Source organism: Lontra canadensis, unplaced genomic scaffold (assembly GCF_010015895.1).
Source record: "Lontra canadensis isolate GAN:19392208 unplaced genomic scaffold, GSC_riverotter_1.0 scaffold57, whole genome shotgun sequence".
Lineage (NCBI taxonomy): Eukaryota > Metazoa > Chordata > Mammalia > Carnivora > Mustelidae > Lontra > Lontra canadensis.
This window is the reverse complement of record NW_022631051.1, coordinates 4,271,298-4,297,379: the sequence shown is the minus strand read 5'-3', so window position 1 is coordinate 4,297,379 and position 26,082 is coordinate 4,271,298. Positions and strand designations below refer to the sequence as shown.

Sequence of the window (26,082 nt, the reverse complement as noted above, 5' to 3'; positions counted from 1 at the left end):
CATCCTATTAGGATATTAATAACTGGCTACTAAAAGTTATACATTCACTATTACAAGTGCATCGGGTGGGGGAAGGATCACAAGAACATTGCCTTTGGAGGTGACTTTCTCAGGCTCAGTAACAAAGACCCCTTGAGATGGTCACCAGAGGAAAAACTGTGTAGGTTAGTGATACCAGTACAGGCCTAGATTTGGATATTTTGATATGACAGGAGGTTAAAAACAGCCCCCAGAGATGCCTGGGCTCTGAGGAAAGAAGCTAGGCTACACCCCCTAGCCCCATGAGAGATGATGGCCTTTTGGTCCGACCCCACCTCTCCTAGGAATGGTCTAGTGTATCAGGCTCACTCCACTTGGTCCAATACACCACTGTTCCTGCTGAGACCTCCGTGGGGTAAGTGAAGTGAGCTCTACTTTTCCTTTTCCTAAATTAGTCAGCTCCCACCTGCCCTGTCTGAACCATGTGGTCAAAGTACACACAGGCATGGAAGCCTTTTTGCTAAATTTAAAAGGTTCTGCGTGTGTACATTTCTCTTCCTTCTCAACTCAAAGTGACCTATAATCTGATCCACGGCCTGTCTGTGACTTGAATGACGATCACATGCACCTGCCACCCACAAGCACTAAGCCGGCTCATCTCTGCCAAGTTCCACGAGGTCCACAGTTCACAACGGTTGATGTGCACTTACATCATCATCTTTCTGCTAATCACATTTGTTAAGTCTCTCATCTTTGTTACTATTCTGTGGTGCCTTAGCTCCAATTTGCAACGAATCCAGGTTTCAAAAGTGGTGTATTAAAATAAAAAGTAACAACAAAAATAATCACAAACTTTACAGTTCAAAATAATGATATCTTGGTTTTTAAAAAACCCACAATGCAATATACAAAGCAAGTTAGTATGTGTTAAAAGCACAGGGGCACCTAAAAGAGTGATGGTATCACACAATTTGCCAAAACGGATCAAAGGCAGAGGGAGGAAGATGATGACCATCTCAAAGATTTGACTGGTCCTGTGTGCAAATGCACTTGCCCCAGTTCTCAAGAAGTGGACTGTCACAAAACTATCACAAACGGTGGCTTGGCAAAAAGTTGGAAACATTTTCAAAGTGGCAACTCCAGGTAATCCAATAGGGATTTTCCAAAACAAGTGCATTAGTTTCCTCTAGAAACCTAAAGAATGCTGTCATGAAGGAAGGGAAGGCCCTCAATTCCACAGTCACTATTCAAAACTGACCTCAAAAGTGAAACAATACATGTACAAATCACACACTGAGACGCTCCCGAAGCCAGCTGCAAGGTTGATGAACCACATTATGTGCAGAGAGAAAACAGAAGAGTCTCCTGGCAGAATTCCTGCATCAAATGACACTGCTGGCCACCAATCTAATCACAAAACTCAATGGCAACAGAAGATCAAAGTCATACAACAGAAAATGACAACTGCTCTCCCCAGTATCTCCCCAGGAGAGAACCACAGAATGTGGTCTGTGAATGAGCTCTTAGAACACGTGGGGCAAGGGCCACCTGGGTGGCTCAGTGGGTTAAAGCCTCTGCCTTTGGCTTTTTTTTTTTTTTTTTTTTTGAGCTCTGTTTATTGGCCGGAGGGGGGCGGAGCCCGGCCCCTAGCAGGGCCCGAGCGGGGGCCGCGCTACCTGAGGTACCAAATCCTCAGCTTCTTCTCCCACTTGATCTTCCTCTGCAGCTGCAGGATGCCATACAGCAGCGCCTCGGCCGTGGGCGGGCAGCCTGGGACGTAGATGTCCACGGGCACGATGCGGTCACAGCCCCTCACCACGGAGTACAAGTAGTGATAATAACCTCCTCCGTTGGCACAGCTCCCCATGGACACGACGTAGCGAGGCTCGGGCATCTGGTCGTACACCTTGCGGAGTGCGGGGGCCATCTTGTTGGTGAGCGTGCCGGCCACGATCATCACGTCGGACTGGCGCGGGCTGGCGCGGAAGACCACGCCGAAGCGGTCCATGTCGTAGCGCGGCGCAACCATGTGCATAATTTCCACCGCGCAGCAGGCCAGGCCGAAAGTCATGGGCCACAGGGAGCTCCGGCGGGCCCAGTTGACGAGGTCATCCAGCCTGGCCACCACATACTCGCCCCGGCTGCTGGGAAGGGCGGTGGATTTGGGGAGCACGGCTCCAGCCGTGGACACAGCCGGCTGGGTGCTGCTGGGGCTGTCAGCTGCCACACTCGAATGGACACCACGCACCCGCGTAGCCACGCCCACACTGGAGCGCAGAGCCAGGGTCTTGGGATCGAGCCCCACATCAGGCTCTCTGCTCAGCCAGGAGCCTTCTTCCTCGTCTCTCTCTCTGCCTGCCTCTCTGCCTACTTGTGATCTCTCTCTGTCAAATAAATAAATAAAATCTTAAAAAAAAAAAAAAAAAGGAACACGTGGGGCTAGAAGGAAGAGAGCTGCCCTCCATCTTTGGGTGTCTGGACAGGAGTAGGGCATTTGGCTTAATGTATTTGAGGCTTGTTTTGTGAGGCATGATATGGACTTGGAAAAGTGCGCTAAGATCGTCCTCCTGGAGCTCTAGCCAGGGCTTCCACCAGAAGAGCTTGGAGCTGCACCTGGCTACCACCCCACACCCTGATTTATTCATGGGCAACAACAGTTGGCATCAATGAGTCCCATGTCAATGCTATTTTTAAAATCCCTGGAACATTAAAAAATGCAGAGATGCCAATATGCAATTTTAAATGGTGTTATATATATTTTAAATATTTAACATACGAACACTTTAAACACTAAAAATATTATAATGTGATGTACTTATTCACCATATAATAAATCAAAAATACTAATTTCCGGCTCATCAAAAGCAATGTGATCCAACAGTGAGACATAGATTTGGCCATATGATGAACACATTCTACTCTCAACTTTGTTCATGTGTCTCTGTGCCCTAAAGTTTATTCTTCTTTGAAAAGTTGATAGTCTACGTGTGAGGCTTGGGCCACATATGGCCCTCCCGAACCTCCTGTCCCTCCACCCTAATGCCATTGACACATGCTCAGGTGGACTCAACTCCTGATCTTGATTCACTATTGAAAAAAGAGAGAATTGGGAAATGACCACATGTTAGCCAGCACACTATGCATTGAAGAAAGAGAACGGATTGCTGCAATGAAATGTCTTGGATGGCGACAGACAATGTCAAGAAAGATAGTCTATGACTTCATGTGGTCGACTCAAGTTGTCTTTCAGCAATACATTCAGTATTTTGAATAGCTTGTCACTCTATAACTGGCAGATAAAAATAAACCCACACAGGGACCAAGATCATTCAATGGAGAATTGGTGTATTAGTTTGCTAGAGCTGCCATAAAAAATATCACAACAGAAGTGCATTTTCTCATAGTTCCGGGGTGTGGAAGTCTGCAGTAGGGTTACTTTTTTCTGAGTCCTCTCTCCCTGGCTTGCAAATGGTCTCTTCTCATTGTGTGTTCATGTGGCCTTTCCCATGTGCATTCATACCACTGGTCCTTTTCTCTTCTTCAAGAGCACCTGTCATGGGGCACCTGGGTGGTTTAGTCAGCTAAGTGTCTGCCTTCAGCTCAGGTCATGATCTCAGGGTCCTGGGATCTAGCTCTGTGTCAGGCTCCCTGCTCAGTGGGGAGTCTGCTTCTTCCTCTCCCTCTGCACCACCCCCCTGGCTTGTTTTCGCTCTCTTTCTCTCTCAAATCAATAAATAAATTTAAAAAAAAAGAAAGAACATGAGTCATACTGGATTAAAGCTTACCTTAATGCCTCATTTTAATATAATAACCTCTTTAAAGACCTAATCTCCAAATACAGTTACATTTGGGGGTTAGGTCTTCAAAACATGGATATGGGATAAGGGGGACACAATTTGATGCGTAACAGATGGTCTTTTCAACAAATGGGACTTAGACTTCTGCATATATATGTGCTAATAATAATAATAATAAACTTAGACCCTTACCTCACACCTTATGCAACAATTAACTTGTATAGATACTGAACCTGAATGTAATTTAGGAGGAAAGTAAACCTAAAACTTTTAGAAGAAAACACAAGAGAGAATCTATCTGATCTTGAGATATAAGCCAAAAGCATCCTCCATGAAAGAAGAAAATGAGTAATTGGACTCTGCACTACGCACTGTCCTAAGCTCTATACACAGCTTCTCTCATTTAATTCTTACAACAACATTATGACGTGAGCTGTGATTTCCTTGAACAAGGTCATATAGCTGAAGGTGCTAAAGTCAGAGAGCTCTCTCTGAGTATGCTAACAGTGGTTTTCCTACTGGGCATATTACAGAACAGAATTAAACCCAAGCCCCCCACATTTCGGTAGAACAAAACCTTTTCTAAAACTGAATACAGCCAAATGGTGGCACGGGAATCTATTTATTACCACCAAATCAAAATATCCAGACTTCCATCCTTCTATTGTGGACATTCTTTAACATGGTTTTGCAGAGTCTGCAGGGTGAATTCTCAGCATCCAGCAATGCAGACAGCTTGAAAATAATGTTAAGAAAGTTCTTTTGCGGGGGGGGCGGGGGGCGGGGGGATAAAAAACCGTGTTTATTTTTTTCAATTTAAAGTAGGACTTTTCAAAATGTATTTTAAAATTTATGATTGGCCTTTTTTATTTAAAAAAAAAAAAAGTATTATGTGTCCGTCATACAATCAGTGGGCACCAAAAGTTTGAGAAATCCTGTCTCCTACGATGAGAGGTATGAGCCCCAGAAAGACGAGCTCAGATGCCAGAGGGATGGCGGACAGGAGAGCAGCAAAACCACACAGCACCGAACAGAACAAAACAGAATGGAAGAGAATGGAAGCGGCCTGTCCGCGGCACCCTGTAGTTTTCCCACCTAGAAAGAGAAGCCAGAGTGGCCTTTACATACCTCGACAATAAACCACTTCTGCCAGGCCCAAGGTTAACACTGAACTTAATATATTGCATCAGACCACCATGGAGAATAATCTATAAAAATTATGATGATGTCATCTGTAAACACCTATTGGTATCAATAGCTTTAAATTATGGGTTGGCATTCTGGTTTATTAGGAAGCTCCTTAAGATGTATTAAAAATCTGTTTACTCTTAGTATTGATTTTTTGATAAATATATTATCCAGAGAGGTTATATGCAGTGATTTCCCTGGAAAAGCTGACATTTATTCAATGATATTTACTTCACTGAATTAAGTAGCAATATATGCTCATATATCTTGCTATATCTGGAAAATTATCTCCTCAGAGTTAAGGTAAGGTAGAAGAAAATCTGTTTTATAGAGATATTAGGGTATGCTTTAATACCTTAAAGCTTAGGAAAGTCTTTAGGTTTGCAAGATCTACTAGTTATGGTTTCACTGGCTTTTATACGAAAATACTACAAAATTGAAGATAATTCTCAAAAACTTATTTTGGTCAATTAACTGGATTTTTTAAAGATGGCATTCATTTTAAATAAAAAATCATCATTATATTCAATTTTGAGCAATTTTCTCTCATAATAATTTACCAGGACTCTGGCCTTTTCTTAAATAAAATCCACAAGGCCAAGAATGGCAAAGGCTGAAAGCTAGTCACTAAATGCTCTTTTCTTATTCCTCCTGGGCATTCAACTAAGCTACACCCCCAGGTGTCCCTGCAGGTTTCAGGACCACATGACTTTGCTCTCTCTACTTCTGAATCTGGTCCATAGAAATGTCCCACATGGATCCTCCACTTTCTCCTTTGCTACCTAGATGTCCACTTGAGGGCAATCTTGGAGAACACATCCTAAAGGTGGCATAGTCCTTTGTAACACGCATGTGTGTGGAAGGGCATTCCCAACCCAAAAAACTCCAACCTGGAACCAGTCTAGACTACTATATGAATGGAAAATAGTACTGAAATTTGGGGATTTACTTGTCCCAGTATATAGTACTTTTTTTTTTTTTTGGTATGCTATTAATTCTTAGCCAAAAATACAAAGAGCTTCAATTTCTTTAGAAAGCGCTTTAATCTTACAGGAAAGATCTAGATCACAAGACCTATTCAATTTGGACGTATCCTTTTCTCAGAACTCATTCAATAAGTCAATAGACATTTGTGGAATAATCATTTCATTTGCTCTTACCAAGACTTACAAAGTAAGTGAAAATGTCTCCCATGAATGTAATTAATTACTTAGCTTGGAAAACAACCTATTTCTAAATTGCATCTTCAAATTACAGAAAAAGCCTAATAATACAAAAATATGATAAATTACTAGCTCCTTAAAGAACGATGCTTTTGGTCACATTTGGGTTTTTTATTACTATTATTGTTTGTTTGTTTGTTTGGTGAGTTGTTTTCTGTGTTTATTTCTTGTGAACCAATTTTCATTGCTAATTCTTAGGGGTGAGCAGCTACTCCCATGAATTACCTCAGGATGTTAACTTTTTTTTCTATTAATATCTTGGAGGCAAGTTCATCAACTTAGAAAGTACTGGACTTAGAATTTGAAAGCCAGTAATTTACCCATTATCCATAGAAATAGCAAGAAAGGCTGGAAATGCAACAAATGGCGACTCCAAAAGGCTTTCCAATAATTAATATTTTTGAAAGGTTTTGCTGAATTTGTCAAAAATGAAGTCTCTTCTTTGACCTAACTGAACCGAAGGGTATAAAGAAAGGAACTATTAACTTGAATCAGAAGATCACTTGAAACCACCACAGTTTCCAAATTCCTCTCTTTGGATGAGTGGGTATGGAGAGAGGCAAATGAGGATAGCCTCTCCCTCTGCTCCCTACATGGACCTCAGAAAATCTGGGACCAAAGTTTACCCTGCTGGCTGAAAAAGATCTGACCTCTGGGATTTTACTCTGAATCAAAACATGGGCAAACTGTGGCATGAAAAAGGCACAGAGGATTTAAATTTGTTCCCCTGGAGCTCCAGGGGCTCTCTGTTCTTTGCTTTGCTGTGAACATGTCATTAAAGAAAATATTGTTCTTATCCACTGGGGAAGGTCACTAATGATAAAGACCTTATGAAATTTAAGAATAAATAAGAACTGTTGACCGGGCCAAAGGAGAGGAGGAAGAGAAGTGCAGAGGGCGTATTCATTAGCTCATTTGCAAAACCTGACCCCCATCTTAACCAGAGAATTGTAGCAATGTCAACTGGGGCAAGAAGCAGCCCATCCAATAAAAGAGCAAAGAATTCCACGTCTCCATCTGCTGGGGGACTTAAGGAATTACCCAAATTAGAAACCGTGACTTGGCTTGAAGGCTTACTGAGAATCTTATCAAACACAAGTTAAATAAGCAAAGAAAATACTACCCCGTTGCAGGGGTAAGAAAGCGTGACTAAACACTATTGTTACTTAAAAGTTGAAAAGAAACAACACGGCTTTACTCTCTTCGGTGTCAGGGAAAGCAATGTATGACACAAATATAGGCATTTTATAAAGACATTTTCTCAGTGAAGGCAGCCCCTCCCTTCATACAATTCTACTGGGGGAAGAAGGCTGCTGGGGGCAGCTGTGGATACCTGCTCCAAGTGGGCAGATGGCCACTGTCGGCTCTTGATCAAATCTACCAAATCTTCTTAGGAATCCTTGTTGAAGTCTTCCCAACCTGCAAACACCTCCAAATAACAGGGACTCTCTCAAATGAGTCGCAGGTTTGAAAAGCCACCGTCATGGGTAGGCAATTAACAGATGAAATTCATCCTTAGTGAGTCTTTGCCACTTCATACATTCAATTTTCTTTACTTCCAGCCAGTGCTTTATTCTATTTTAATACTTGGTCTGTCAAGTAAAGCATCGCCTCCTTGCTCTTGGGTCATCCGTGACGGTCTTTATCTTCCAGGATACAAGAACAGTGGCTGCCCCCAGCAGGTGCTTCACAAGTATTTACTGAAACAGAAAAGATGCTAGTCCTAGAAAGAGCTAGAAAGGTCATCTGCTTCTGTCTTCTTCCTCAAGCTTAAGTATTAACTATCTATAAGGGCTGGAAAAATCTCTAAAGATCACCAGATTCCCCTGATACCTCTTTCCATGGCTGTGTCAACATTCAACTCAGAAAATGTTTATCTGTCATGCCTTTTAAATATAAGCAAATGCTGTTAGAACTCCTGTCTTTGGAAATGAATGTGTCATCTTACATAATGTGGCTGCTGGTATCGGGGAGATACGCGACTGGTAGGTTCACCCGCAGGATTTGTTATCGGTTCCTATGCAGCTTCAATCGAGCACAATTTCCAAGTCTCCCTGAATAACGGTCAGCCATCTTTACATCACTTTGACACTGCGCATTTCATAAGAAAAGGAGGTGAAATTATTTTATCATGACAGTATATATGACAGTTATGCAGTTAAGAATCTCAGAAGTAGAGCTACCAATGAACTTATACAACCTTCCTACATAGGAATAAGTTCAAATAATTCACTTTATCCAACCCTCTGCTGTCCAGAAAGCCTCTACCCAAACAGTTTCAAATATAGGAAGGTCAATCCTACTTTCAAATTTTTTTAGAGCATGATATTTCATAAACTTGTCCTTCACAGAATTTGTAAAATTCATGATTTTCATTACGTGATTTTCATTGTATGGTTTTTGTACAAGGTAATTTGGGGTTTTGTTTTATTTTAAATAAAATACTTATTTTTATATTTATATATTTTTATATTTTTATTTAATAATGTAAAAATAATAAATATTTTATGTATTCATACACTGATTTAAATATATAATATATTTATATTAACAAATACCTTTTAAAAATAGGAATGAAGTATTCATATTGTCTTTATTCAAAAAGAAAAAGTGAGTTATGACACTCAGAGATACCCTTTTGACAATATTTCCAGAACCTTTTTCCCTCCTTTCTTTCCCCCTGAAAGCTGTCTGAGCCTTTAATACGAAATTGCCAAGGAAGGCATTTCACTTAAGATAGTCTAAATCAGGGGCTCTCAGAGGGTCTTCCAGGGACCCTGTAATCCCCAAGACCCTTTCAGGGAATCCACAAGGTCAAAACAGTTTTCATGAGAGTAACATGACATTATTTGACTTTATTATTCCCATTTCATTCTCATTTAGTCACAGATGTACCTCACTGCGCTGGAGGCTAATAGAATGTGTGCTCATGCACTGTTTTCAAAATTTCTCCGTTTTAATTTCTAATCCAGAAAATATAAACAGATACTACCCGCATGAACAAAAGCTCTTTAAATGTTTCAGAAAATATTTTTTTTCAGAGTGTAAAGGGGCCCTCAGACCAAAGAGTTTGAGAACCACTCAACACACAACCGCAAAATCTCTGTGGTGTAACACCAGGAAGTTTCTGTCTCCCTCAGGCACGTGCTACCTGTAGTCCGCTGAGCTGAGTGAGTTGTGGGGTGGAGTTGGGGGAGAGGGAGTCATTGCTCCATTTCCTCCCTCAGACACCCAGGCTAAAAGCATCCCAATGCTCCACAAGACAGGAAAAGGGAAGAGAACATGGGGAATCTCAAACTGGTTGTAGGAGCTCTGCCTGAAAGTGACACATGTCACTTCTACTCACATTTCACCAGCCAAATCAGGTGTAGCCACACTGAAATCAAAGGGGACAGAAACACACAATCCTCACATGTTTCTAGAAGGTAAAAGCTGAAAGCAGTTATTCAACAACACTACTAACTCCTAGCTCTTCAGACAGCTCATGTCTTCCCAGCATCTTTTCCTGAATAGTTCAGTCACATGGCCAGGTACTCATGGGGTTTCAGGAAACACATTTCAGGAAACACGTGGAGAAGAAGTATTTAAATATGACAGATACGAATTCACAAGTTTAAGATTTTCTTCCACAGTAATTGAGAAACATCAACTCTGAACAAAACATACTGTATACTCGACTAAGCTAGCATATAGTACTATTGTGTAAAACAGGCTTTCTAAAAGTCTTTGTTTGACTGACATGTAAAACCAATTATTTATAATTTGTGCCACTAACAAATGTCCAACACCTTCTCTTAAGAGCAAGACCCCGATCAATGCAAATAAATTCACATTCCTGTCTGAACTGACTCACCCAGCCCAAGTAACAAATTCACATGTCAATGGTGGGCTGACCCAATGACCCATCTGCTGAAAAATACAAACTGTATCATTTTGTTTCCCAAATAACAAGCATTGATTGCAGTGTTAGAAAGGTCACTTGTCATCAGCTGGGTCGTTGACCTGCTGGCAAATTGCAACCTGTCACTTCACAGTGAGCCAGGACCATCAGGAGGAATTAAGGCATGTTGTGTTTATCAAGTACAATTGGGGAGGTGACACCATTTTCACAAGATGTGTGTTTAGTGGGATGAGTATCGCAGTCCACGGAGATGGAAAGAGAAAACAGCATGAAAAGGAATGACTATAAGAGATATTGCATAATTTCCCAGGATGAGGGCGAGAAGCCTCACTGATGTCGATCTGCTTTAAAATGCACTGAATCAAACCCAGTCTACGTCTCCAAGTCAGAAGCCAAGGATTTCAATATTTTGTACGTGTTCTACGGGTAACAGAGTAAATAGAAAAGATGTCTCTTTCAAGTTCCCTAAAAGGAACTGGGAAAGGTAAAATTAAAAAACAACCCCATATCAGACAACATAAAGCATGCAAGTAAGGATAGGCCACGTGAGAAACACATTTCCAAGGACGCCCTCTCTAAGAATGCAGCTACGGTCACATGCTATCCCACAGAGCCGATTCCACCTCTTTCTGCTACATCATCAGTTGTCTCAATCTGTCCACCCACCAGAGAGAAGCATCTTGATTGTCCAGCTGACGATGAATTAAATAGCCATATTTATTTCTCTTTCAACCATTAAGCTTTTAAATATCACTTTAAGATATAATTGATCACAATCTCCTAGAATCAGGTATCAGCCAACTCTGCATTAAAGGCCACTTATATAAAATAATGGTCTGCACAATAGTTTGATGGGGTTTGCCAAGAAATGCTGTATGATTTTTTTTTTCTATATTCAGCCCCATATTATGGACAGGATACAAATGAATGCAGACATGTATCCAAAAATAAAATTTAATAATTCCTTCTGCATCTTCTTACAAAGTTTCAGTTAGCCACCGAAATATCTACCAATAGGATAATGACCTTTATACTGGGTACGCTCACAGAGGCATAAGACCACGGTATAAAGCATGTGTCCTATTTTAGTGAGTCTTGAAATGACATCCCTGGAGTTAGTCACTCTCAGCCACCGCAAGGCTCCACGAACCCTCTCCAATAAAGACAAGGAATCATCCTGATATGCTCAGAAAGGGAAGACATAGGTCAACTTTGGTTTTCAAAATATAAATATAAATATTTTCAATGCGATGTGACAGGATAGCATTTGGCCTAAAATGCAGCCGTGTACAATCGTTGCTTTGGCATTGCCCCAAGTTGGTGTACCGCATTCTGGTAGCCTTTCCTTCGTCCCCATGCATACTGCACATTATGCCTCGTTTCAAAACTACAGAACGGTTGAAAAAGCAGTGCAATAAATACTTATAGACACCTGACCCAGATTTAACGATTGTTAACATCTTACCACGTTGGCATTCTCTCCTAATATACACATGTACACATGCATACATTTTTTCTACACCGATACCCAGACACCCCTACACACTTCAGCATTGATCTCCCGAGAACAAGGACACTTCTCCTACATAGTCATACACTTTGTGGTACTTATTTACTAACCAAATTTCCTCATGCCATCTCTTCCTGATATCGTCTAAGGAGAAATTTTGAATTTCCCTCTTTGTACCCACAGTCAAATAATGTCTTTTGTCCTCCTTTGCCAGAAATCAACAAATGACCCCCATGCTTTGCATTCTCACCAGCTCAGGACAGCCTCTAAGAGTCTTTCTTCCTCCGGGCTATGATGTCTTTGCAACTTCCTGAGCTGTACTGTGGGTGCATTTGTTCCCCAGCCTCCGCTTACGGCCTTCGGACAAGCTGTTCGTTCAGCCACGCATGCCCACCTGCTCTGGCCTCATGCTTCATGCTCTCATGGCCCCTGTCATGGCCCTTCCTCCAGGAGGCCTGCTGCTCACCCTCACCTACCCACCAGTCTCTGTCTGGGCAGCAGCCTGTCCCCTTCCCCCACCCAGAGCACTGGCCACCCCCACTTCTACATCTCCTGGAAGATGGGGCACAGTTTGTGGCTCTATGCTCAGTGCCCAGAACAAACCTCCCCAGGGCCTCACACACAGCTGGAGCTCCCAAAGAGGACTTCCATCTCTTCCTGGTCTTCAGGTAAAAAGAATAATAATAAAAAAAAAATTATTCATCTCTTGGACTCCAAGGGCCATGGAAAGTCTCAGAGGAATGTAACTGGGAGCCTGCATCTGTGAGGACATGGGCAGTAGAAGATGGGGTGACCCAGAGCCCTGGGGCCACAAAGAATTTCCAAGGCCCTCTCTGCGCTGTGCAAGGGCAACCTAACCTACCACAGGCCATGTAAGCCAGTATATTAGTAGCCCACTCAAAACCCTTTTGACCCAAAGATCCTGCCCTCCATAAAGCAAAGCTACTGTTTCTCAAAGCCCAGCTGGCTTGTCTCCTTCAGGCCTCAGGCTCTCCAGTGTCTAGAGAAACTGTTTTCCAGTCAGCCCACCCCAGTCCGCTGCCCCTGCAGGCAGATGAGAAATCTGCATACCAAAGACCCACACTGAGTTTCCTATCCAAGTCCACAAGCCTTTCTTTTGACTCCGGCGCCAAAGTGAGCTCCTCTTTTCCAACACTCTGGCCATGCCCAATGCCAGGGGGCCTTGCACAGGGAGCACAGCATATGCGAGAGCTAACCAGCTCCTCAGTGTGATTTTCTCAGGCTGGTTAACATCACAGCCCCACAGCCTACTCTGAACCCTTCTTGGATCCCTTCCTCTGTTCAGATTCCGAGAGATTTACAACCTCTCTCATGATTGGTCGATTTATTTCATTCCTCGGCTTCACATAACTCTTATGATGTCATACAATTTTACAGGAAATCAGGCAAGGAATGAACCTATTTTAAAAACACGTATTTATATATACAGGCTCATTTGTATCTTTTTAAGAAATATTTAAAAATAGCTAGACCCCGTTCTTACTTTTGGTTACGGTTTCCAATCAGCCAAGATGAGAATTTAGAACAAATTTAAAGGAGAACAGTTGTTGAACACTGAATATAAATGACTGAAATAAGCTATCATATATATTACAATGGCCCCTGGACCTCTTGAAACAATTATTTATTAAAAATCAAGACACTTTTCTAAAAGCAAAACAAAACAAAAAACAAGACTACCCTGATCTTGAAAGTCTTTGCATATGAAAATGGAATCATTTAAAACATTATGTCAAGTGATATAAGCCAGACACACACAAGGACAAATACTATGTGATTCCACTTCTATGAGAGGCCCCAGAGTCGTCAAAGTCAGAGACAGGAAGTAGAATGGTGGTTACCAGGGTCTGGGTGGAGGAGGGAATGGAGAGGAGGGGAGAGGGTAGTGTCTCATGGGTGCAGAGTTTCAGATTGGAAAGATTAAAAAAAAAGTCCTAGAGATGGATGGTGGAGATGGTTGCACAACCATGTGAATGTACTTAGTACCACTGAACCCTTAAAAACCATTAAAATGGTAAAGTTTATGTTTTTTATATCCATGTTAAAGTGAGACTACCCAGAGCCCCATCCTGTTTAATTAAGAACTCTCCAGAGATCACTGATCTGAAATGGGCTTTTTTAATGCTATTCTAAAGTTATTTTTCTAAATTTTATAATTTATAACAGAGAATTTATCATTTATAATAGAGAATACAACTCCAGTCCAATCTCTTTCACTGTGTTTCATCATGCACTGTTTAACTGGAAACCCAACCCAAGCCTCACCAAGCCGACCAGAGTGAGATAAATGAAGGAGAGACCATCAACTACTGTCCTACATCTGGATGACGGGCAGGCATTTCTCAATGGGACCCTTGAATGAGGTTCCCAGGGACAATGAAGTTGTTTGTAGTTTCTGAGTTCGATGACTGGAAACATTCAGAATTGATATAAAAGATGACAATTTAATGACCATCCCCTAAAAAAATTGTTACTTTTGATTATAAAGTTATACTTGACCCTAAAGAAAATGTGTGACATAGAAATGATAAAGCAATTACCCCCAATCCTCCCATCCTGAAATAAATATTGTCAGTACTTTAATGGACTTCTTTCACCTTGCTTTTTTAATCCATTCAAAAATTATATGAAGGTCTATATCTTCTGCTTCTTATTCGGTATCATTTAGAAGAGACAATAAGAACTTGGCATGAACTTTACTCAGAGTCCAAATTAAGCTAAGAGATGAATTCATACCAAATTGCTCCTGAAAAATTACTTAATAATAATATAAGAAGTACATTTCTTGCATACTTTGCTGGGCCAGTTATGAGGCCAAGTTCCCAAAGTCGATTATCTTATCTCACCTGGTCAACAATCTTATGAGGTAGGTTCTAAACACATTTGCACAGCCTTCAGGATCACCTAAGACTGACCATCTCACTCCATCCAGCAGAGCTCACCTCTGCCCCCAGGCTTGGTTCCTGCTCTTCACTCTGCCCACATGACTCAACCTCCATGTTCTCCTTGTCCTCAGTGGAATCCCCATCTCTGCTCCCAGATCACCTCTGCAGAGAGGCTGGTCCTGTCTCCTGCTTCCATCACCTGCTATGCCCTTATCCTGATGTAGCTTTTCTGTACAACCCTCAGCACATCCCACCATCACAATGTATGTCTCTGCCTATGAGCTCCTGCCTGCCTACCCCGCAGGCTATAACCAGCAAGGGGACAGATCTTACTAGAGCAGCTCCAGCACGCACAAAGAGTTCACTGATGAGGAGGCTGGGAAACCAACAGCTTAAGAAGCTGTTCCAGATCAATAACTACAACGTGACAGAGCCAGCATCTGACCTGGGTGGGACCAGCAGCCCCCACAATGGAGAGGCCTTCGTGTTCATTTTCAGAAGATCCAGAAAGCAACCCCCTGGGATGAAGACCATCTCCTCGCTAGGTCCATGTGCTCATGGGAAGTTGACTCCTCAGTAGTCAGAAGAGCAAAACTGGGAGCTGGCTCTCTAACCTGTAAGTCTGGAGCAGGTTTCACTTCTCTGAAATTGAGTCTCCTAAGACACAAAAGAGAGACAATGCCTCCCAGTCTTCCAGGGTCCTCATGAGGATCAAAGACACACAGCAAAGAAGCAAATGATGTTAACTGCTCAGAGTCGTTTACATGTATGGGATTCCTTTGAGAAAGGAAAATGATCAGAGGGTACTCGGCTGCCACTTGCCTGCAATATAGATTTTCTTTGGTTCTTGTTTTTACTTTTTTGAAGGGATAAAGCATCCAAGAAAGCTTAATTTGATGTTATAGCATGCTGAGTCTGATGGACCGAATTTTGCATGACTTTTTAAGTATTCAATTCCAGAAAGTCATTAATACATCAGGGAATATGTGATCTTATAGGCTAGAATCTTTTGGCAATCCAAGAACCATGTAACCAGACTGAGGATGAAAGGTGCTTCAGGGAGGGGTCCTTACTTGGCTCACTCAGTGATGAATCCCAATGTGATGAATAACAATAACTAGCACATTGCAGGTGTTAAGTAAATATTTGTTGAATGTTGACAGATTCAAAGAATGAATGAGATAATTAGACAACTGTCTGAATATTCCGTGCCAAAGATACTACTCACTAGATACACATTGAAATTTAAGGAGGAAAAAAATGCCTTTTCAACCCCATAGTCTTCTTCTCTTCCTCACTCACTAAATCTTGCATAAGCCCTGAAGTGGGAATAAATAGGGAAGGCTTCCCTAACAAGAGGGAAATACGCCTGAGGAACGCACCCACAGAGGAAACTCCCAATTCCTTTGTCTGTTAACCCATCCTCTTTCCCAAATGTGAAACTGACCCTACATAAATAGATGTGGTCATTTTTTCTATTCTCTGGGCCATCCCGCTCAAAGCGCGTATCGCCTCTCCACCCCCCCTCCTTCTCCCTGCCTTTCATAGAGGCAACCACAGAAATGACTCAGTCCTTAGTCATAGTGTCTCTGTGAAGATCAGAAACATCATAGTTCCCAGTTTGCAACATATAACTAAGTGTGGAAGGCTCCATGAGCTTTCCCTGGTTACACGCTACACTTCCTGTTAAGTTTTCCTAGCACTGGGAACCAAATTCACTAAATTTGGCTGCTGCTGGAAGTTATGATGTCTTAAGGGGACCACATCAGGTATAAACATATGTTAATGTAATGAGTTATCAAATGATAGCTACGGTTATAAGCTATCTTTACATTTTTACTATTATGAAGAGGTTTACAAAGAGGTTTATTTATTTATTGTTTTTTTTATTTTTTGCATAAGATAAATTTGCATTTTCTTACCCATCAGACATGGAACTTGTTAAATACCCATTTTATAGAACTCAAGTGTGAAGATACAAACAAAATCCTTTAATGAAATATAAAAACATATAAAAATATAAAAACAGTTGTTGAACCCTGCAGGTGCTTTTACATGATAAAACACTTCTTATTCAATACTTCTTAATCTACTCTGATAATTACACCACGTACTACAGTACAGAAAGTGAGAGAATACAAAAGTGTTAACAAAATGGACCAGGTTATTAAGTGATTACTTAATCAAGGGTGCTTGTGCTCAAAGTAGCAATCCTTATGCTAAAGCTCAAGAAAATTCCCCATTGTTAATGGAGATCAATTGATAGGAAATGAACCACACACCAATAAAGAGAAACCATGTGGAGCACAGTTTCAAGCTAGCTGCAATAATCTGGAACATAAACGTCAACTTCAAATACAAAAATTTAAACGGCATTTGGTCTTTATTTGCTCTAAATATGTATTTCTAGAGCCAATCTCACAGCCTTAGAGTTATCAAGTCAGCTTATATAAAGCTCCAGACTGTATTTAAATTTTTTAAATGTGACTAAAAATAACCTTATACATTAAGATACAGAGAAACAAACTGTACACACACTCATGCATTGATTTAAAAAAAAACAACAGAAAAAGTAAAATTTTAATTAGAGCAAATTTAGAGTAAAAATTTCAGTCTTTCACTTTCATAACTTTAAAAATCATATTGATGGGTTATTCGTTTATTAGAATCACCAAAGTCCCAGAAGGATGATGGTATTAAACAATAAAGAAAAATCACAAAGCTTTTTCATAGAAAACAAATTTATGAGAAAGAGGAAGTCCCTAATTATCATGGTTTTTTCTTACTGATTTTAATGGTCTAAAGTTTGGAAAATATATCATCTGAAAGTAAAAGAAAATATGACATAGTACTTGGGTATTAAGAATAACGATTCCAGAAGCAATAACTATGTAAACTGAGTTCAAGGCAACAATCACAGGCTGATGGCAAAATGGTCTAAGACAGGGGTCAGAAAAATTTTTCCATAAATACCAGACAGACAGTAAATATCTAGGCTTAGTGAGCCCTACAGTGTGGCTTGAAAACCAATCACAGATGATATTGAACAAATACACAAGACTCCATGCCAGTAAAACTTTGTTGATGGACGCTGAAATTTGAATTTCACGTGTCACAAAATATTATTATTCTTTAGATTTTTCTTTCAACCATTTAAAAATGTAAAAACCATTCTTGGCTTTTGAGCCACCCGCAAAACCGGCAGCAGGCTGGATTGCTTATAGGACATAGGACGCCAACCCTTGGATTAAGGCATCACAGAACCATCCCACACATGAGAGAACATATTCAAATATAATGTGAGAACAAATCCAACCATATTGTAAATAAAGGTTTAAAGAAATCAGCCCTCAGGAGGCATTGGTTGTATCTGATTTTGTTACCCATTTACCCTGATTCATAAAACTGGTTTCTGTTTTAGCCCTAGATGGCCAGCTTTGGAATTTGTTTTTGAAATAAATAAATCCTCTAATGTATGTTAATGCCAAAGGAGGAGGAAGAGAAAAGCCTTGAAAAGTAACTCATGGCTGTATTATCTATACATATTGGAAAGTCTGTTTTAAAATCGATACCACAGAATACTATATGCAAAGTTTTTAAGATGATATTTCCTTATTTCTCCTTTTTTAAAAGTTCTTCTCTTTTTAAAAATATTTATTTATTTATTTATTTATTTATTTATTTGAGAGAGAGAGAGAGAGAGAGAGAGAACATGAGCCTGGGGATGGGGCAGAGGGAGAGAGAGAGAAGCAGACTCCCTGCTGAGTAGAAAGCCTAGACAAGGGGACATGGGGCTGGATCCCAGGGCCCTGGGATCATGACCTGAGCCGAAGGCAGACGCTTAACTGACTAAGCCCCCCAGGCACCCCTATTTCCTTATTTCTAACAATGAAATTTCATTGAGAATTTAACTTCTGACCAAAGGTGGAAAGGTCAGCTGAGCACCAGTACATATCCTTAATAACACAGGAGCTGCTGCTCTTAAAACACTGCCAGTCTATGCAACACTTAATAATTAATATAGGATTTAGAATGTTCACTGGTTGTATTTTTTGTAACTCTCTTTCACAAGTACATAAGTTCCTAGAGATATTCATTTCTTATAAACTTTCACCCCCCGCACAGTAATCAGTATCATGATTAGCATATAGTAGGGCTCAGAGGAATTTTTGAATGGCTAAAGTTTGTTTAATGAATAAGAATGGGAAAAAAATAACATTATTGGCAGTTCTTTGTTATGGGAGAAATTAAGGCTGATGGAACAACTACCAATTTTCAGAAACCTCATCTGGACTGATGCCCGCTGACATCGTTGGAGGAAAGAGGAACTGGACTGCTAGTCTTGCCCCAACTCCCTCCAGACCTGCTGACATCCAACCACCCGCACATCCCCACAGTGACTTGTACCCTATTTGAAGGCCAGGGTTGAGGGCACACCTTTTGTAACTACCAAAAATCAGATGAAACTGAGAAACATGTTGGAAGATACAACATTCGGAGACCTGAAGTTACAAAGGCCTGATATTAATCGCCACCTATTCCATTAGTCAACAGAAGTAGAGTAGATTCAAACAAAATGTTTAAATGCCTCCACTTCATTCTTCCAAAGGCAGAAAAGCCTTCAAAAGCTAGATGCTGCGAAATTGTTTCTTCTTTGTTCTTTCATTTACCTAACCGACTGTTCCAGGATACAACTGGTCTTTGATCTTTATTACCATTTTTATAATGGCCTCTGCTAGGAACCCATCTTTTCTATATTCAGAACATGGACAATTTTGTGTGAGATGTGATTATGGGAAATCAGAAAGAAGGAAAGGATGAGGTGGTGTTAAAAAATGATACCTCCCCCTCCTTAATAGAGGAAGGTAGGTCATCATGTGACAACAATGAAACCATGAACGCTGAAAATGATACTGCAATATTGGGGCTCCTTTGTAAAAGTCAGTTTTTCTAAGATAATCTTCAAACTAAAGGACCACAGTAATTAAATCTACTACTTAATGTGAAAAATTACAACTTTCTTTTTTTTTTTTTTCCTTTACCCAGACTAGAAGATAATAAGAAAAGCCTGAGAGCTCTCTCGTGGTGAGCTGTCCCAGGACTAAACCTGGGCACCCTCCCCACCATCATGGCCACAGCCATCCCCAGCCTTTCTGAACACAGGCTAAATCCCCAAGAGAGAACAGGCAACACCCAAAAGGCCTTTTGGGGTAAGAAGCCTACTTGGGGAAGGACAGCTCTGCATCAGTGAGCTCTGCCATGCTCCCCTTCTTTGTCCCCACTCCCTGGCAAGCATGAAAGCAAACAGCTAGAATTTGTAAGAACAACAAAAATACCACTGATTCAAGCACAAGTCATATTCAAAACCACATACACATACAGAAGAATGTCAGCTGAGGGGAAATATCTAAAAGCTAGAAACATCTAAAGTCCAGCAAAGCTACAGTGCCAAGGAGCTCAGTTTTCCTTCTTCGAAGTCCTAAGGAGATAAATGTGGGAAGGAGAGGGAGAGAACATGGGGGGCATGGTAACTGTTAAAGCTTAGTGAAGAATGACATTGAACTCTACCTCCTACTTAAAAGCTACCTTTACAAGATGACTTGCTAAATGCAATTATCGTTACATTCGTGTGCATTAACAAAGAACAAAAAAGTTACAAAAAAAGTGCAAAAAATGTGTCTTATTTAAAAACCAAATCAGAATAATGTTTTGCCGTTTGAATCCTGTCTAGGGCACAATGTCACCCCTTTGTAACATGAATTAGCAAATCTAAACTCTTAGAGTGCTGTCCAACACCACCACCTGCAAAGGGTGTCCATCAAAATGACCTGACCAAGTTCCAATGTGATTAATGCTCAATTGTCACCACCTTCCCACTCTTCCTTCAAAATAAGCAGAATTCTTGCTGGTGTTCAATGGAACGAACATCTTTCACTCATCAGAGAATTTATTAAGGACTTCTACAGAAAAAGAAGTATCCACATGCATGCATCGCCATTTTCTCTTTGGTGCCAAGTGGACCCCGGAGGCTGACAAGGTTAAAGTTATTCTCCAAGGTCTCCCATTTGTAATGGAGGCTTTGTTATTTGGATTCCCCAGCTAGAGTTCCACCTACTAGATACATTTGCCAGAAGAGACATCCATCTATTTCCCATATCTGCTGCTTGGGAAAGGATCAACTGGGGAATGCCCATTAATCTAGCTCAGGTGTGCCCAAAGATAAAGGAAATATACTTTAATTAGACTTTAAAGGAAGAGATACAAAGGTGAACTCTTTGTACTTTGTAACCAGTCCCTTAATTGTGCTATTCCCACTAGTTAATCACCTTGGGCTGTCACACACAAAGACCAACACCCTCATTCATTCAGCCAATGCCCAATAAATATTTACTGTGATTCAGACTCTAGTGAAGCTTTGATTTTAGAAAGAAAACTTAAAACTACAAGCAAACCTGATGGCATCCATGGATCAGAAGTTGGTTTGGTCAAGGTGTTCACCTGCTCCCAGTTGAAGTCATCATCTTCAGCCTGACTATATCCACAGGTGCTATATGGCTCATCAAAAAGGCAACCACCTAAAATGCGAAAGAATGTAAAGTAATGTAAGCAAAGAACAGACCTCTGGAAGAAGCTATGATGATTGCTGGTAACTGTAAACCTACTTGATACCACGTTGAATTTGATTTGACCTTTGTGTCCAGGTACCATGGATCTTGACCCTACTGTACCCTAAATGCTAAATGCTAACCAAGCTGAGTCTTAACCATGCCTTGCCATACTGTTATGCTACACTGTTCCTCCAAAGAATCCGATCTGTGTATAATCCAAATGAAAGTAGACCTAAGCAAATTTATAATTCATATTTTCCAGATTTGCAGAAATTTGGAATAACTGATCTTGTGTTCAAAACTTTAATGGGATTACCCTAGGTATTCAACATGTTTTCAACTGAAAAACACAATAATGTGTCCAAAGAATTAAAGGAGAAATGCTTTCACCATAACACTGGCACAATGTCAGGGAGAAAAATGCAGTAGAGACCATGAACATAGCTTGCAAAATATTTTTCTAAGAATTATTCTTAATCTAAGATAAAATCAACTTTCACTTTAATACTTTGAAGATTTGAGTCTTGATATTAAGAGATTATAAACTTGTGTATAGCCCACACAATTTTTAAAGGCAAGAATAAATTCAAAGCTAACCATGCAAACATCTGCTTAATTCTGGTGCTAGAAATGAAGCTACTTAAAGAAACAAAGAATAAAAGAAGATGCAGTTTTACAAAACAATTCAGCTGTTTCAGCATCCTGGGGCACATTGACAATTTTAAGTCCTACCCACATCCTCTTAAATATCTCTTATTACTTTGAGTTATTACAGTATTAAATCTTTTCACCAGTGTTTCACATTGTGAAAGGGAGTGATTATATTGATCATATTATTATTAAAATTCTGATATGCATTATATAATGTTATTACATATGTTAATTAAAACTATTAATTATAATTACTTTCCAATGACGACAATCAAGGGTTCTGGTCAAGAAAATCCAAAAATAAGAATATTATTGCACTGTGTCTATAGTGGATGCCCAGGCAGCAAGAAAAAAAATAAAATAGCAATTGTACAAACTCAGAGGTAGAGACAAGTGTTAGAGGTCACCTGGACCAGCTTCCATCCCAATGCTTACATAAAATCTACAATCTTCGAGACAGCTAGACAGCTTTGAACAGGTGAGGTGTTCTGAAAATTTAGGAACGCATCCCTGCCTTGTAGACAATTCCCCCTTTAAAAAGGCCCAAACTCTGCTTCTTCAAATGTATATGCATTTATCTTAGCTCTACCCTGTGAACAAATGAACACAGGGCTATACATGGATCCTTACTAAACCCCATTTCATTGTTTTCCATGCATTACTCTAGCCTGTTGAGAGCTTCTGGAATCCAGATTTTATCATTTGGGTGTTAGTCACCCTACCTAGACTTAGAGTTATCTGACAATTTGATGAGCACACATTCTCCGTCTGCCTCCGAATCGCTGATTAAAAAAAAAAATTTAAATAGGGCAGAGTCAAGGGACCTCAGACCAGTTTAGAAGGTCTCTCCCAGCTTCTTAGCTCGGTCTCAGTTTTTAGCTCCAGGCATGATGGTGAAATTAGTGACCCTGGACACCATCTTCTGTAACACTTTAACAGAACTGGTCAATTAAACATTCCACTGAGAGCAGAAACTCATTACAAAGATATAGCACTAACTCAATATTTCACCTTGACAACAACTGGTAATTTATATTTCCCTCCTACTCAGCTTCAACAAGTTCAGAAACAAAGTGGATTTGTTTAAGAGCACATAAGACTAACAACTTTCCAATTTGGGGTGAGGAATGTTAGAAGACTATGCAAACATCAATGGGAACTATTTCCCCTTGGTTGCAAACCCTAATTCTGACACAGAAGATAGTATCAGTACAGGAGGAATGGGCTCAAACAGCAGTAGCACTAATAATATTCAGACAGAAAGAAACCACCATGAATTTTGAGAGAAAATTGCCCCCCTCCCCACTGGAAACCTAGATAGCACTTTGATGAAAGTCTTGCAGAGCAATCTTAAACAGTGAAAAATCACTATAGGCAACCACAGAACAACTCAATGCTGGTTAAATAAGATCTGGTTTACAAAGCAACTACTGGCACTGAAGATATAACCAAACATTAAGGCAAAAGTAGGCATGGCTGACAGCAAACCCCAAAGGCTAACACAACGCTGGTACAAAGATATAATTTCCCATTACATAAAGCTATTTTTATCACTTGAAAGGACACATAAAATGTATGACACGGTTCTTTCTGGACCCATGTAGGATTATCAAACCACTGGAAAATGGGATAGACTATGAATTTCCTATTGCTGAAAGATATACCCCCCTGCACACCAATTTTCCGAGCCACCACTGGCCTTCATCCAACAGATGTGAGACCCTAAAAATAGCAAAGTTGGTTTATTGAGCTAAAGTGAGATGAAATTAACGTGTTTACATCTGAATTAAAATAACCCATTAAAGGGAGAATGATTAAACTTTGGTTTTCAAGGCAGCTTTGTGCAGTGGTGAAGTGGACAGGGTCCAACATTTGGCACATCCCTAGTCTTCCACAGCTAGTTTTGTGACTGTAGACAGATTGCTTTGGTTCTCTGAGTTCCAGTTTCTCCAGCTATAAAATGGAGATAAACCATTCTTCACTCAAGTAGAATTTCTGACAATTCAATTAGATAGCAAATGTAAAGTTAGTGTATCACAGTGTGTTAGCCATGTTCAACCAGTATCAGTTATTATTAGTTCTGAAATCCTTCTTACAACAATTACCCTCCTGGGTTCATTTCATTGCAAATAGCTGGGATACATAATTGGAAATTTGTGTGTCACAAGAAGGTGAAGCGTCATGAGCACTCACACTGGGACACTCCTGTAGGTTCCTCTATGGAGCCATGTAGGAGCAAAGAACAGAGGGCTGTGAGGCTTCTTAAGTAAATATTGTGGGGTCAATGAAGAAAGTGACAAGGAAGCCTAGTCCCCTAAAACGCAGTAAAATGGAGCACTTCCAAAAATAAACCTCCTTGATTTTCAGAATAACACAGCTTTTGTACAGGAACATACGGCGATGTGGTCAGCAATACACTTGGCCAAGGTTTCTCCCATTCTCCCAAGTTGTCTTACTTGGACTGCTGCCCCACAGCTCATGGCTGGACTATATTCCTCCATCAAATCAAATTAAATGAGGTCTCTTCTGTGGAGGGGAATCAGTATTAAACCAAGAGTCACGCACAAGATGGAGGAGAGGTGACGCAAGCTAGGTGGGATGGGCCGTCTTCGCCATCCACATTCCTTCTCTCCCTCCTGCTTCCCCTCGCTGCCGCCTCCCCCCGCCCCCCACACACACATACAGTTACACACTAACACATGTGTGCTTGTGCCTTCATCATACGTTGGGGAAGACTTTTCAGTAGCGAATTTGAATACCCCACACAAATGTTCTGGGTGAAGAGTGAGGAATTGTGCAAAAATAGTATGTCCCCGGATGTCAAATATTCAGGTAATAGACAATAGTGATGATTTCTATACAAGACTGATGACGGCATGGCTTGCTCCCAGACAGGCAGTGCAACACCATGACATACACACTAAATTAACAGAAGCAAAGGAAAATAAAAGTGCAAAATCCAGGGAAGTAAAGCAAAGGAAAAAGGAATAGAAGATTATATCAGCAATAGGCCTAGGACTCCACCACCACTGCCAGGTAATTAAAAAACTGTCACTAGCCTCATTTACTGGCAGTTAGCCACAAAGTTCACTTTCAGCTCTGGGGTAGCTAGAGCAAAGAGAAAGATCTCACTGATTACACAGTTCACAGTATCTATGAGACTATGATGTTAGTACCAAAACTAATAACAGGGGCTGAGTGTGATAAGGGCTTGATGGCTGAGGGCTCCTTTAAATCCTCATTCCCAACCTATAAGGTAGAGACTATGATCCTCATGTCACATACACAGAAACTGAGCCACAGGAAGTTGGTTATACAGCTCATACAGGTCTCAAAGCTGGAAGGTCATGAAGCAGAGATTTGAACCCAGGCATCTCGTCTCGAGAGCCCACATTCTTAACATTCTGTGATGGTATCTCCCAAGCCGAAAACTCAAAAGAAACTTGAGCACACCTCATCCAAAATCCAGAGAGAACTGTCCTCCCTGGTAAGAAGCAAACAACGTAAATTAACGAAGACTTCTCAAAAACATCTACCAGAATAAAATGGGTCTTAGGGTCGATTTAGTAACACGTTAGGAGAGCGTGTCCCCAGACTTTCATTCAGTAAACTTGATTTTTTGGAGTTCAGTGCATTCTAGGATTAAAGTTGTAATATCCTTTAAAATGGTCTTTATGATTATTCTTTCTCTTGACAAAGTCTTAATGGGTTACCATGAGTTTGTGAACTTATTTCCCAACTGAAAATTGCAACTAGTCTGTGCTATGACTCATGTATAGAGCCGTGTACTTAAGAAAGCAGATGAAATGGCTGTTGGATATTCTCTCTCCTTCTCCCCCAGCCCCTCCCTCTCATTCTCTCTCTCCCTCTTTCTAAAATAAATAAATAAATCTTTAAAAAGAAATCAGATGAAATGGCATCAGGCCTGATTTTTTTTCTCACAAAAACTGCAGAGTTTAAAAAAAAAAAACAAAAAAACAGGTGCATGAAAGCCTATAGATAGGGTAGGAATTCTGCCGAAAAAAAAAAAAAAACTGGTTTATAACTCTATCTTAGTCATCTTGGTACTCTCTAGAACTGGTATATTGTAGGCACTCAATAAATGCTTTTTGGAAAAATGGGTAATGAATTCCCCAAGATTCTATGCAGAATTTGGCTACAACAATTTTGGCTGGAATTTTTTAAAAGAAGTATAATGTGGAGGTGCCTGGGTGGCTCAGTCAGTTAAGCGTCTGCCTCCAGCTCAGGTCATGATCCTGAGGTCCTGAGATCAAGCCCTGCATCAGGCTCCCTACTCATCTGCTTCTCCCTCTCCCTCC

General features: G+C 40.6%; 2 protein-coding genes across 11 annotated transcripts in view; both read right to left on the bottom strand.

The window, feature by feature from the left end:
• PTPRM (protein tyrosine phosphatase receptor type M) overlaps positions 1–26,082 on the bottom strand; it is a 765,571-nt gene that overhangs the window by 553,975 nt on the left and 185,514 nt on the right. For 9 of the 10 annotated variants that reach the window (XM_032875725.1, XM_032875726.1, XM_032875727.1 and 6 more), the window contains exon 2: positions 20,957–21,079. In XM_032875725.1, the coding sequence (XP_032731616.1) occupies positions 20,957–21,079 (123 nt within the window). Of the gene's footprint in view, positions 1–20,956; positions 21,213–26,082 lie in introns of those variants that run through there. The other variant, XM_032875724.1, reaches the window with a different exon arrangement.
• Positions 1,650–12,014, bottom strand: LOC116878374 (NADH dehydrogenase [ubiquinone] iron-sulfur protein 7, mitochondrial-like). Its single transcript, XM_032875774.1, has 3 exons — positions 11,993–12,014; positions 4,723–4,871; positions 1,650–2,266 (listed from the first exon to the last, which is right to left on the bottom strand). Exons 1-3 carry the CDS (start codon positions 12,012–12,014, stop codon positions 1,652–1,654), a joined length of 786 nt encoding a protein of 261 aa, XP_032731665.1. The 3' UTR covers positions 1,650–1,651.

What these genes read in the sequence shown, in the direction of transcription:
- LOC116878374 (XM_032875774.1), bottom strand. Translation starts at nt 12,014, where the DNA reads ATGAAGCATGAGGCCAGAGCAG. An exon ending in GAAGCATGAGGCCAGAGCAG is followed by an intron (nt 4,872 to 11,992) that starts GTGGGCATGCGT and finishes TTCTCTTTCTAG; the next exon opens with GTGGGAAAACTACAGGGTGC. An exon ending in TGGGGCTCATACCTCTCATC is followed by an intron (nt 2,267 to 4,722) that starts GTAGGAGACAGG and finishes CTCGATCCCAAG; the next exon opens with ACCCTGGCTCTGCGCTCCAG.